At 46.0% G+C, this 14,428-nt stretch overlaps 1 protein-coding gene across 1 annotated transcript in view; it reads left to right on the top strand.

Annotated features, from left to right (window-relative positions):
• The window catches only part of CTDSP2 (CTD small phosphatase 2), a 144,641-nt gene extending 130,573 nt beyond the window's left edge, over positions 1-14,068 (top strand). Inside the window, exon 8 of the mRNA XM_086965708.1 lies at positions 11,312-14,068. Coding sequence (XP_086821834.1) covers positions 11,312-11,437 — 126 coding nt within the window. The 3' untranslated portion in view covers positions 11,438-14,068. The remainder of the gene's footprint in view (positions 1-11,311) is intronic.
• Positions 14,069-14,428: the final 360 nt, after the last annotated feature.

Below are 14,428 nucleotides of genomic sequence, written 5' to 3'. Positions count from 1 at the left end.
GTTAAGTCACGCCTGTACATTCTGAAACGTTCTGGTCATCATTGACATTTGGAATCGTTTGACTCTGAGGTGACGTGCATTGTGGCAATGCAGCCACCCGTGGTAGGTATAGAAAGTAAGTACGCTTGTTGCCTTGATGTTTTACACCATTAGCTTCACCTATGCATGAAAGTGTTGTTCTTCATCTTCCCTTGACATTCCAGTTGAGCTTTCCTTCTTTATCAAAGCTCCAGCAGCAGGTACTTGACCTTAAAAGCTGATGCCCAGTTGCAAACTGCATCACCGATGTCTAGGGGAAAACTGCTCACCCCCTTATCCTTTTGTTCTGTAGCAGTCTTACTGTACCCCATGCTCACCGTATTTATTCAGAAGTGACCCACTCTTCCATAGATACTATGCTCAAGACCAGTTTGGTCCCCTTGGTGGAATCTTGAATGAGGACTAAATGACCCCAGGGCACGTTTACCCGCACTTGTGAATATGGACAGAAACCTAGACATATTAGTAACACTGTGGTGCCACTGAGATTTTGTCCTTTCCTGTCAGGATGACAAGGGATGTGCAATCCTACTGAACTGATGTATAGCAATATGATCTTATGGTATAGCCCAGTGTACGGAAACAACCTGGAAGGCACAACACGCACTTATAACTAGGGCTCCCAGTATTATGGTATTTATTTTTTTAACATTTCCGTCTGTATTTATCCATATTTCTTTTTTGGCCATTTTATCTCTATTTATCCATATATATTTTGTGTTTCGCGCATAAATGAAGTTGAAAAACTGTACATTTCCATATTTATTTAACTGATAGAGACGCACTCATACTTTCATGTCTGTCATGTTTTAGCTATTTAAGCTGTCAAATATTTCATAACAATACACCCACTGGTAAATACTAGCATTATACTATAAATATATGTTGACATGCCATTATTTAAATTCATATTATCCTGTTTTTTAATTTACCATGCTGTCCTTATGCTCAGCTGCTGGCCTATAATTCATCAAAGACAGCACAGAGAGCCACTTACAAAGAGCACCATTTTATGTAATTACCCACTTTTAAAAATAAATGCAGACAGAAAACACATTGTCTAAGATTATGGGCATAAACCGTTGTTAATGACTCTCCGAAAGAAGAGTGAGCATCCTGCTGTTACCAAGCCTTGCCAGGGTGTCTCTGCAGAGGTGGGAGTTGAAGCTCCTCTAACATATACGGGTATCACCTGCTGGCATCCTGCTCTTCCCTTTGGAGAATGAGCAGAAACATCACATACTGAACCCTGAAGTTCGTTATGTTAGAGGCATGTGGGCTGCTGAATTCATATCTGTGCATAGATCGCCGCCTAGTGTTGGGTCCGGATGATTGCACATTGTTGTCCTGGAAGAGTCTTCGAAGTATCACGAGATAGGTGGCTCCTCCCCTGGACTACAGTGCGCATGGGCATCGCCTCCATCCCCAGATTGTTTTTTTTCCGCCATTGGGTTCGGATGTGTTTCGGTTCCCTCTGTCGGAATCGATAGTTGTAAAACTTTTCTAACTCGAGACCACAAGGTCTTTAGGCTGGGCGTCGGTATCGTTTCGTTCGGGTTTTTGTCTGTTCTCAGCTCCGAACTCTTGCTACCCATCCGCGTGCTCTCGGCGCGGACGGGCCTACTCGACGCTCCAGACATGGAACGGACTCCGTTCAAAAGGTGCCCGGTGTGCACCTCCAAGTATTTCTAAGGGGGGAGGTGTGGCACTCTGCGAGTAAATTGCGATTTGAACTGTTTCTAGTCACTTAGGTGCTGGCCGGTTAGATCCCTCTGACCTTAAGGGAGTTCTTAGTGATATCAAGTGAATGCTGCCAAGCTTGACAGGTTAGCCAGTCGCACTCTTCTGGGGAAATCAATCCCTTGTCAACATAGTTCAACTGAAATGGGTAATGATAACCATATGCCAAGGTAAACTTTAAGTTGCACGTGTTTATTCACTTGTAGTTTGAAAGCTCTATCCTTCTTTCAAGGTGAAGCTGTTACATCACAGCTATATATCATTTTGATCTTTCTCAATACACGATTGTTCATCCACAAGATCAACCTTGGACCCAATGCATTTCGTGCTATTTAGCACTTCATATGGGGAAATACATTTCTGTGGGGTAAAGCCAAAGGTGAAGTGTAATCAATGATAGGGGAAGCAGTCCAGAAACGTATTCAAAAAAACATACAAATGGTGTAGACAATAAATATCAGGAATATCTTTACAAGCATGCTATCTCATTATAGAGTGGTGAAAACATGGTAAGAAGTGAGTGTAAATTCCAGGTCCTTTAAAGTCTGGTTCTTTCTCAATCATTTCCCAGTTTTTCAAGATGATTTTCTTCATTTGAAGATGTCATTAAAGCGTCACTTACCGTACTCACAACTATTGAGGATGAAAAGAATTTCATCCAGTGATCAAATTTATGAAAAGAACGCAAACCTCATGATCACGAAATTTCGAGAACGGAAATACCCGGATAACATTTTGGAAGAATCTAAGACAAGAACACAAGCGATTTCCAGGGAAAAGTTGCTAAAAACACGCACAAAGGATACGACTCAAAGTAGACCAGTTTTTGTATCTAAATACTCCACCTTGAGCCTTCAAATGAAGAAAATCATCTTGAAAAACTGGGAAATGATTGAGAAAGAACCAGACTTTAAAGGATTGTTCAGTAAACCGTTGTTTGCTTATCAAAGATCCAAAAACCTAAAGGATTTAATTGAAAAAGAGGCACGCAACAAATCGGAAAAATACACAGGAACAATTCCGTGTGCAAACTGTGGCCACTGCAACAATATCATACGTGGCACCAGCATCAATCATCCAACGACAGGAAAACCCATTAACCTTTTTACCAATGCCACATGTGACACCAAAAATGTTGTATACCTGCTGAAGTGCCCATGTGGACTCCCTTATGTGGGGAAGACAGAGCGAAAAATTAAAACCCGCTTAACAGAGCACAAAAGTACAATTAGAAACAGATCTACTAAAGCTCCGGTAGCTGCCCATTACATTTCCAATGGTCACAACATCAGTCAGATCCGTTTTCTGGTTTTGGAGTGTGTTCCTGTAAGGCAAGGCTGTGACAACAAAAAAAGATTACTCCAAAGAGAAATGTTTTGGATTATAAAACTGAATTCCTGCAACCCTATGGGGTTAAATGAACGTCTTGAATATAGCAGTTTCTTATAATGAGCTATTGCCCTAGACTGTTTAGGTTACTTTATGACAAAAGACATTCACATTAATGTGTTTTCATGTACTTTCTTTTTTTAGTGATATGATTTTCGCAAGTAACAGGATTCAATGCTCGAGGCCTGAAGTTTTGTTTGAAAGTAGTATTTGCCACTATGAGTGTTTTTCCAATTCAGAATGTATTTGTACACTTGTATACAGTCTTTTGACCGTTCCAAGATGGCCGCGACTCGGACCATTTTCCCATGTGTACCCTCAGTCCCGGTTGAATACGTATAATTGCAACAATTGGACAGATCGTTTACCCCATTCTTCAGGTATATTTATCCGATACACCGGCTGCTTATACACTTTGATTTTATTTGATTTTTCTCCACACTTCGCCTCCTTCCGGGTCACGTGGTTACTTTCACATAACACACGCGGCACGCATGCGCGAGCCAACACCATTCCGAACGTAGAACAGAGATACGCTTTACGCGTCCATCAGACCGGTAAGACCCAGCGAGCTTTGACTCGTATTGCATGTAAACAGGCGTCCGGTATACCCGCTTTTTCATCTGACGCTCGAGAGTTATGAGACACACGCCCACGAGGCGTTCTAACCGCACCAGATTAGTCAATAGTTCACTGGCTATCCGTACCCGAGCACTTTATTAAATAGCTTCACGAGCTTGGAGAAACACACGTTTTGATGCACTTTACCGAACTGGGTTACACGACACCAGCACCTCAATACTTTATTCACATTTGCATGAGGTTGGACCATTCCTTAAACAAGTTTACCATCTTGTTATTTACTCTTTATTTTTTCTGTCAAACACCTGGAATTTACACTCACTTCTTACCATGTTTTCACCACTCTATAATGAGATAGCATGCTTGTAAAGATATTCCTGATATTTATTGTCTACACCATTTGTATGTTTTTTTGAATACGTTTGTGGACTGCTTCCCCTATCATTGATTACACTTCACCTTTGGCTTTACCCCACAGAAATGTATTTCCCCTGATGAAGTGCTAAATAGCACGAAATGCATTGGGTCCAAGGTTGATCTTGTGGATGAACAATCGTGTATTGAGAAAGATCGAAATGATATATAGCTGTGATGTAACAGCTTCACCTTGAAAGAAGGATAGAGCTTTCAAACTACAAGTGAATAAACACGTGCAACTTAAAGTTTACCTTGGCATATGGTTATCATTACCCATTTCAGTTGAACTATGTTGACAAGGGATTGATTTCCCCAGAAGAGTGCGACTGGCTAACCTGTCAAGCTTGGCAGCATTCACTTGACACCTCCAAGTATTCACACCTCGATGTGCACCCTGTGTGCAACAAATGTTTGTCACCGGACCATGATGAGGCCAGGTGCATGGCCTGCTCGAAGTTCCGGTGCAAGAAGACTCTCAAGATTCGTCGGGCCGCTAGACTCCAGGCCCAGCTATCGGCTACATCGGCGCCCCCGCCGGACGACATCTTCGAAGAATCTGTTGAAGACGACGATGTCATGCGGGTTTCGGACTCTAGCCCCGCGTCTGAGGGGGATGCCTATGACGCGGGAGACGAGGACTTTGACGAAGCCGGCGACGAGGTAGGGGACGACGATGGGGCAATTGCCACCGTGGGGGACAGCTCGGAGGAAGAGCGTCCCCAGACTGACTCGGGGGTCAATCCCCTTCATGCGGCCCAGGTCGAGGGATCGCCTTCGGGACTTACCCAAGACCTCGTTACTAGTCCAGCGGCCCCGCCTCCGGGCCCGGTCACGGACATTTCTAAGGCGCCACTCCCGTTAACAAAAACGAAAGTGAAGCCATTGGTATCCACTCCTCCGGTTTCGAAACCGAAAGTGAAGGCTGCACTGGTGCAGAAGGCTCTGGAGGCGTCGACTTCCAAAAAATTCTAGATGGCCGACCTGAAGAGCCGTGCCAAGATGGCCGACCCACGGGCCTCGGTGTCGACGCCGAAGACGAAGTCGACCGACGCGGCCGCGTCGGCGCCGAAGATGGTCGAGGTCGATGACCCGAAGAAAGCTTCGAAGAAGCGTCAAGGCGATTCCACGGCTCCGCCCGTCGGGGACAGGGACCGTGATGTGTCGGCTCCGAAGACGTTGCCTCTCGCTGACCCGACTCCAGACTCGGGGAGATCGCTCGAGCCGGTCAAGCCCTCCACAGCCTTGACGAAGAAAGTCGCAGAGTCCCTGCAACGGATTCGGAAGGACGCTGTGGTTCCCGAACCAGGGGATGTGGTGCCGAAGCACACAACAAAGCCCACAAAGGCGCAAACGCCTATCCGCTTCACCCTGCCGCCGAAGTCGACGCCGAAGGCTTTCGCTCCGAAGCATGGGGCAGGTGTGCCCTCGAAGCAGGTGTCGACGCCCGAAGCGGCACTGGTGGTGGCGAAGCCTCGGCTCCAGCCGCTTGCAGAGGAAGAGCGTCGAGAGGTCATCATCGACGCCAATACCGGAAAACTGTCTCTCCTCAAGAGGAAAATCACCACGGAGCCGAGGATGGAACATTTTCGCATTCCTCTCAAGAATAAGAAGGGTTCTGCGGGTACTTCGGCCCCGATCGAGCCTGCCTCTCCACAAGCTCTGGAACATTCGCCAACGCGTTCCAACGCGTGGGATGGTGACGATGAGGAGGTCGGGTACAACTATCCGGCGTACTCGGATTCGGAGGAGGAACATGAGCCTTGGTCTGCCGGAGGCGACCCGGACGACCCCCAATCGGGTCAGGGACCGCAGCTCTTTGCTGCAAAAACCTCACCGACGGAGGACTCGGCAGCTTTCAACGCTTTGATTGAGCGAGCTGCAGCTAACCATGAGGTCGAGCTGCACTCAGATCCTGTGGATGTGGACTTTTTGCTTGACACTTTCTCAGTGGCTGAAAAGTCAGTCAAGACATTGCCAATGCTCAAGGGAGTGCTAAAGCACGCGACTGAGGTCTTCAAAGAGCCCACCCGGGCACTTGTCATCAATCCTCGCATTGACAATAAATATAAGGCAGCGCCCTCGGATCCAACATACATCAAGGGACACTTGCCACTGGACTCGTTGGTGGTATCCAACGCACGCAAGAGGGCGAACTCGCAGACCACTGGTGACGCTCCTCCCCCAGACAAAGAGTCTAAAATATTTGAGGCCTCAGGGAAACGGATTGCTGCACAGGCAGCTAACATTTGGCGAATCTCAAACACGCAGGCCCTACTTGCACGCTACGATAGGGCTCATTATGACACCCTAGAAACACTGCTGCAACACTTGCCTGACCAGTACAAGGAGGCAGGGGAAATGTTAATTCAGGAAGGAAAGCTCATCACAAACGCTTCCATCAAATGTGCGCTGGACGTGGCTGACACAGCCTCCAGGGCAATCAACACTAGTGTGTTGCTGAGAAGGCATGCATGGCTTAGGATATCAGGTTTCAAACCGGATATACAAACAACCATCCTGAACCTGTTCGGCCCTGAGGTGGATGCTACACTGGAAAAAATGAAAAAAGACACAGACACTGCTAAGTCTATGGGGGCCCTCCAGTCTCCGCAGTTTCGGGGTGGTTCCTTTCGCCGCTCCAATACCAGAGGCACCTCAAGGGGTCAGGCATCGCAATCCACACAGTACTATAAAAATAATACCCAAACCTCATACACCAACAAGGGTAGAGGTGGCTACAGAGGCAACAACATCAAAGGCAGGGGACGTGGAAACAACAGCTCCAGGTCGACCACCGCCAACAAGCAGTGACGCCTTGTCACTGCCCCCCGACCACACGACACCGGTCGGGGGGAGACTCCAGCAGTTCCTGCCCGCGTGGGATTCCATCACCACGGACAGGTGGGTCAAGTATCTTATCCGGTACGGTTACTGTCTGGAACTTACATCCACTCCACCAAACATACCTCCAAGAAGCCGTCCTATGTCCGGCGAGCACTTGCACTTGTTGCAGCAGGAAGTTCAAGTCATGCTGCAAAAAGGGGCAATAGAGCTCGTCCCACTGCAAAAAAGGGGTACAGGAGTTTACTCTCTGTACTTTCTAATCCCCAAGAAGGACGGATCCCTACGGCCCATCCTGGACCTCAGGCCCCTCAACTGGTACATTCTCTCGGAGCATTTCCATATGCTCACGCTGCAGCAGGTACTCCCTCTGCTTCAACAAGGGGACTTCCTGGCTACGTTGGATCTAAAAGATGCATACTTTCATATCCCCTTGCATCCTTCCCACAGGAAGTATCTCAGATTCACAATTCAAGACCAGCACTACCAGTTCAGGGTTCTGCCGTTCGGGGTCACCACAGCGCCAAGGGTCTTTACGAAGTGCCTGGCGACTGTGGCGGCGCATCTACGACGCCAGAACGTCCACGTATACCCTTACCTGGACGACTGGCTCATTCAGGCAAATACAGAGCAGCAGTGCACCGCCACGTGTCCCGCGCTATTCATCTCCTGCACGATCTGGGATTCTCTCTGAACTACCCGAAATCCCATCTCCAGCCCGCCCATGTACGACAGTATCTGGGCGCGACACTAAACACTCTGGCAGCCACTGCGCAGCCAAATTCAGTGAGAGTCGCCAGTATCCAAACGCTGATCCAACGATTCAGACCCCAACACTCGCTTCCAGCGAAAGTGTTCATGCAGTTGATAGGCATGATGGCCTCCTGCATCTCCATTGTCCCGCACGCGAGACTACATATGCGTCTGCTTCAGGAGTGCCTAGCACGTCAGTGGACTCGGGCTCATGGGCAACTGACAGACCTAGTGTTGGTGAGCGGTCGGGCATACAACTCTCTGCATTGGTGGAATCCACAAAACCTTTGCAAGGGCCGACCATTCCAAGAGCCTGTGCCGCAGATTATCCTGACGACGGACGCTTCTCTCCAGGGATGGGGAGCGCATGTACTCCACTACACGGTGCAGGGACTATGGACACTACAGCAAAGGAAGATGCACATCAATGTGTTGGAACTGATGGCAATCTTCATGGCCTTGAAGGCGTTCAAAGTACATCTGTGCAACAAAGTCGTGTTGATCCGGACGGACAACATGACAGCCATGTATTACATTCAGAAGCAGGGAGGCACACACTCTCCGCAGCTGTCTCATCTGGCTCAGAGCATGTGGAAGTGGGCCATTCAGAGGAACATCTTCCTCATGGCAGAGCATCTCCCGGGCAAGGACAACCAGATGGCGGACCTGCTCAGCAGGCACAGCCATCAAATGCACGAGTGGGAGATACATCCATCAGTACTCCAACCGTACTTCCAAAGGTGGGGTCATCCAGAGATAGACCTGTTCGCCACAAAGGAGAACGCAAAATGCCAAAGCTTCGCCGCCAGGTTCCCACACCCGCAATCACAGGGCAATGTGATGTGGATGAACTGGTCAGGCAGATTTGCGTACGCTTTTCCCCCAGCACCTCTGATACCGCTGGTGGCACGCAAGCTCAGGCAGCACTCGATGACTCTCATCCTGGTTGCTCCAACGTGGGCTCGCCAACCGTGGTACACCACGTTTCTGGAACTCTCCGTGGTACCGCATCAAAGGCTTCATCTCACTCCCAGCCTTCTGACGCAGAGCCATGGCGACATTCAGCACCCAGATCCGCAACAGCTCAACCTGGCGATCTGGCTCCTGAAGTCCTAGAGTTTGGCTACCTCGATCTTCCTCCCGATTGCATGAACATCATTCGGGAGGCAAGGAAGCCCACTACTAGAGCTTGTTATGCGGCTAAATGGAAGAGGTTTGTCATCTACTGTGTTAACCACGATATTGACCCGCTAGATGCTTCCATTCAAAACATCATTTGTTACCTGTTCCACCTGTATCAATGCAATTTGGCGTACTCTTCCATCCGCATTCACCTGTCTGCTATGGCAGCATACCTCCAGAATAGGCAACACCTGTCGCTTTTTAAGGTCCCTGCTATCAAGGCTTTTCTGGAAGGACTCAAGAGAGTCATTCCACCAAGGACCCCACCAGCTCCAGAATGGAACCTCAATGTGGTTCTTACAAGACTGATGGGTCCTCCCTTCGAGCCACTGCACTCTTGTGAGCTTCAGTTTCTGACTTGGAAGGTTGCTTTCTTAGTAGCAATTACATCGCTACGGAGGGTTAGCGAGTGCAGGCGCTCACCATCCAAGAACCTTTCTTCCAAGTACATGCTAACAGGGTTGTGCTCCGCACTAACCCTAAATTCTTACCCAAGGTTGTATCTCAATTCCATATGAACCAGACAATTGAGTTGCCGGTGTTTTTCCAAAACCCAGAGACGCTGGCGGAGCGGATGCTCCACACCCTTGACGTTAAAAAAGCCTTGATGTACTACGTGGACAGGACAAAAGATTTTCGCAAAACCAAGCAGCTTTTCGTTGCTTTTGCCACACACCACAAGGGAAACGCTATCTCCAAAGCTGGGATCGCTAGGTGGATCGTGAAATGCATTCAAATCTGTTACGCTAAAGCTAAACGCACTCTCACTATCCCACCAAGAGCCCACTCCACCAGGAAGTTGGGGGCCTCTATGGCTTTCCTAGGTAACATTCCCTTAGAAGATATTTGTAGGGCAGCCACATGGTCTACCACACATACTTTCACTAAACATTACTGTGTAGACGTTCACTCCAAACAGCAGGCAGCTGTTGGTCAGGCTGTTCTCAAAACACTTTTTCAGACTGCTGCAGCTGGCACGGGCGGCCGCCGCTAATGGAGGGACTGCTATGTATTCTATGCACAGATATGAATTCAGCAGCCCACATGCCTCGAACTGCAAATGCTACTTACCAGTATGCATCTGTTCTTGGCATGTAGGGCTGCTGACATTCATATCGCCCGCCCTCCTCCCCGGCGCCTGTAGCAGCTGCAGTATTCATATATTTATATGCTCATAGCATGGTCATCACTCACATACTTCACTCCATCTCTGCCAATGGCTAAAAACAATCTGGGGATGGAGGCGATGCCCATGCGCACTGTAGTCCAGGGGAGGGGCCACCTATCTCGTGATACTTCGAAGACTCTTCCAGGACAACAATGTGCAATCATCCGGACCCAACACTAGGCGGCGATCTATGCACAGATATGAATGTCAGCAGCCCTACATGCCAAGAACAGATGCATACTGGTAAGTAGCATTTGCATTATTCACTTTCAATGCCGGATAATCTTGATCTGATCCATGGTGAATTTTGTCAATTGTCGGAACTGAAAAATGGTATCCCACTTGGAAAATTCCTTGTCAGTGTGGTAACCTCATTCATTGAACAGCCTATTGCAGGGATGCTATCCCTGCAAGCCTTGCTCACAGGGAAACCAGAATACCTAGCCTCTAAACTCAAGAAAGCCGGTCCATTTAGAAGTCTCAGAAGTTCCAACTCCCTCCTTCTCATCCCCCTGAAAACACGCAAACATAAAACAGCAACTCGTTCCCTTGCAGGGAATGCTCCAAAAATCTGGAACGCCATCCCCGTGGACTTCAGAAATATTCCCTCCTTTCTAAAGTTCAAAAGCCGCCTAAAAGCCTTCTACCTCAACCGTGCCTTCCCGAATCCAATTACGTATCTCTCAAGCTCTAACATGTCAGCCAACAGACCGCACGCACCCTCAACCTACCTCATCCCATCTATCCTCCCCATCGTATGGGGTCTACACCTCTAGGAGCATCTCTCAGGATAATACTTTGCTGCGTCAGAAAGAATTCACCCTGACCGCTCTACCTTAATGAGGATCTCCATTCCCCAGAGCCCTATTCCTCAGCATCACACCTCAGCCCTTATCGCCTGTGGACTCCCCGAATGATTATGTTTGTTTGTATTTTACTCGCTGACTCTGTATTTGACTTCGACACATCCTGATGTGAAGCGCTCCGATACCCTCAGGTCTGGCCAGCGCTATAGAAACTCCTAAAAAAAAAAAAAAATAATAATCCTAAGCAGGGTGATTTGAGGTCCCTTTCCATAGACCTGCACACACTTGACATACATTTCTGGCAGTAATAGAAGTTCTTTATCAAAGTTTTGTAAGGTGTTATCACATCTCTTTGCTGTTTTTCACTGTGTGTTATTTCATGTTGTCTTTCTAGGTGCCTGTACAGTCCTGGTTCGATGACATGGCAGACACTGAATTGCTCAGCTTGATCCCAATTTTCGAAGATCTCAGCGAGACTGAGGATATCTATACCAGCCTTGGACAGCTACGCGGACCCTAAATCCCCCCCCAAGCCAACAAAGGCAACCTTTCATTTGGGGAATCATCCCAGGCCAACAAAAGCAACCTTTCTTCTGGGACTACTTATCACTCACAGTGCCTTCAAGTTTTAGCCGTTGAAGAGAAGTTGTAAAAGAGGGGAAGGCGTGTGAAATCATGGAGACAGGGGCTTGCTTGGAGGGGTCGAGTGGGATTAGTTCATGTTGAATGGAATGTCCCAGGAACCTCTTCCTAGCTGGTCATCTACTAGCTGGGTTATAGGACACCATATGTTATGGATCACACGGGGAATCAGCATTGCATGGTAAAAGTTAAATATTTTGCTGTTTCTGTGTGCTGGAGTACAGCCATGACCAGGGGTTCCCAAAGGACTTTCTTTCTCAAGTTACTGTATCATAGGTCTCCTGGCCACAAGACAAAGATAGAGGCGGAATGTTTAGAATGGAGGAAGGTGGCTTGAAATACTAGGCCCATAGATCAGTCAGTTTACTAGCAGGTCAGTGCTATCTTAGTGAAGGTGACTGTATGTTTGTGGAGTTGGAGGACAATGGTAGGGAAAAAGTGTGAAAAGAGCTGTTTTGAGTGATCCATGGTCGTCTTACCCTTCTCCCCAATCTCCTACCTTGCTAGTGCAGAGGGTGCTTGACCTATTTCTGTATGCACTGCAGCTTAGATAAATAGGGTCCAAAGATATAAGGCTTCGATTTTATAAGGTTTATTTTTTTAATACACTGAAAAGTGGGAATGTGTGGGTTGAGAGAGGATGGGTATGGATAAACATTTTAGCATTGTTTTCAAGTGAATTTGTATGATTCCTAGGAACAGCACTTAACAGCCGTGAATTTCAGGGCTGCCTAGGGCCAAAGAAATTCCATCTCAGGTGGCCCTTCAGTGTGCGAGACAACAGCCATCTTTTGCAGGAATCGGACTCTTGCATTGACAGATCTCAGGGTCTTCTTTGTAAGTGCAACATTTTTAATTGCACTTTTTGAGGATATTTTTCACAACTTTATTCCATTTGATAGCAAAGCAGACTGAGGCTCTGCAGCAGTAAAATAACCTTTTGGTCTCGTAGTATGCCAGAATTATTTTGAAACTTTAACATTTTTAAACAGAGAACGTTCTCACATTTGGAGGGGGGAAATATGGAGGAACTGGGAATATTGTTCACCAGTCCCACAGATCCTTTTCTAAATGCTTGTTTTTTTAAAAAGTAAAAATAATAATGAAACAAAAATGTTTTCCTTCCTTGTACCTAAAGGCAACCGTACCTTCTATTGGTTGCATTTTAACAAATACTGCGAACTTTAATCCCGCCCATATACTAAATGCAATCTGAAATGATGCATTTTAAAACGTTTGCTTCATATTTTTGGTTAAAAATATGGGCCGTTTACTATGTCTTGAAAGAACTTTTTTAAAGTGAAAGAAATACTGGTATGTGCATCGGAACTAATAAAGTCATCAGAATATGTTTATCCTTTAACCAGAATGTCCATAGTTGCCATGGTTAAACATTTAGAAGACCCCAGTGGACATTCAACGCATTTTTGGTATTTCAGATTCTGGGATACCTACCTGACTGTTTTTTTTGTTGAATGGGGTAAAAAGAAAACAATACAGGGCCAAGTAGTCTATCCTAATTCTTTTTTGTCTTTTTTCACTGTTGCTGTATTTTCTAATGTCATTTTTTGTTGCTTTTTTTAGATTATTAAACTCATAGGTATTTTATTTTTCACATTGAAATGTTTTGTATTCTACATAATCTTGCATGAAAAATGCCCTAGATTTGCTGAGACTCCTCCAGCAAAACACTGTATGGCTCAGACTTGTACTACAACCTATCAAGGTGAATTTTAAAAATAAAGCTTCCACGGTGAAGTGTACGGGGAAGTATGAACGTATACAAAACTAAAATGAAGGCATGTGTAGTGTTTAAAAAAAAATGCCAACACTGCTGAATATTGGTAAAGAATAGAGATAAAAACTTCGGGAAGATCAGATTATTTAGATGGTGGCTAGACAGTGTGTCCATGAACCAGGTGCATCAGAGACTAAGAATTACAGGTGGACCCTGTAGGTTCGGTAAGCTGTCTCCTTAGGGCATCTTCACAATATTAATATAAGGTATCAATATAAGGTACATAAGTAAATCTAAGTCAAAGTTATTTACAAAGTGACGACCTGGAAAATATAGATCTACGATGGACTGTTTCAAATGGCAATCTTCAAGTTGCTTTAGTAGGTAAAATAAGTCTTTTAGCAACATGCCAGATTTAGATTTTTGTGTGGAACTCTATCAACCTTTCCTCGTTTTTTTGTCCTATGCAGTGAGAATTGTTCATCCACCATTATTATATTGTTTACTTTTTCAATGGCGAGATTTAAAAAAAAATGGAAAAGCACCAACATTTCTGAGAATGATTATTTTATCTCCAAGGTCAGCAAGAGTGATCCCATTATAAGTTCTTGGGGAAAGTCTAGCCTCAAATGGCATTTTAAAGGCTGAGATAGTGATTTAGACATTGTTTTAAAACCATCAGTACTGTAAAGAAATTCTGAAAAATTGGTTTACCTTTTATGTTCCTGAGAAAAAAATAATATGCCAGTAAAAGACGCACAAAAAAATAAAGTCGGAGTGTTTTTATTTTTTTTATTGAGAATTGGTATTAATCTTAGTGCTTAGCTCTACACTAGAGCCTTCTTTTTGGACCTCAAGAATTAATGTTGTTGTATCTAACAAAATGGTTAGGAAATCTGTTGCTCTTGGTGTAATCTGCAATGCTTTTGTCTTGTATCAGTTTCCTCAGAAGGTACAATAACCTTTGCTTGCCCCCCAGATGAACTAGGAACATCTCCTTTCTGACCGGATGGGGGCGGGGACGGGGAGTTCTCCATTTCTTTCTAGGCATTGCCAAAATACCAAATGAGATGGACCAGTTCTGTGGTAGACATCTCTGGCAACTCTTTAGCGTCTTTCCTGATGTTATCT

This window comes from Lissotriton vulgaris, chromosome 1_1 (assembly GCF_964263255.1).
Source record: "Lissotriton vulgaris chromosome 1_1, aLisVul1.2, whole genome shotgun sequence".
NCBI lineage: Eukaryota > Metazoa > Chordata > Amphibia > Caudata > Salamandridae > Lissotriton > Lissotriton vulgaris.
Note: the sequence above shows the minus strand (reverse complement) of the source record. Positions and strands in the feature narration are given on the sequence as shown.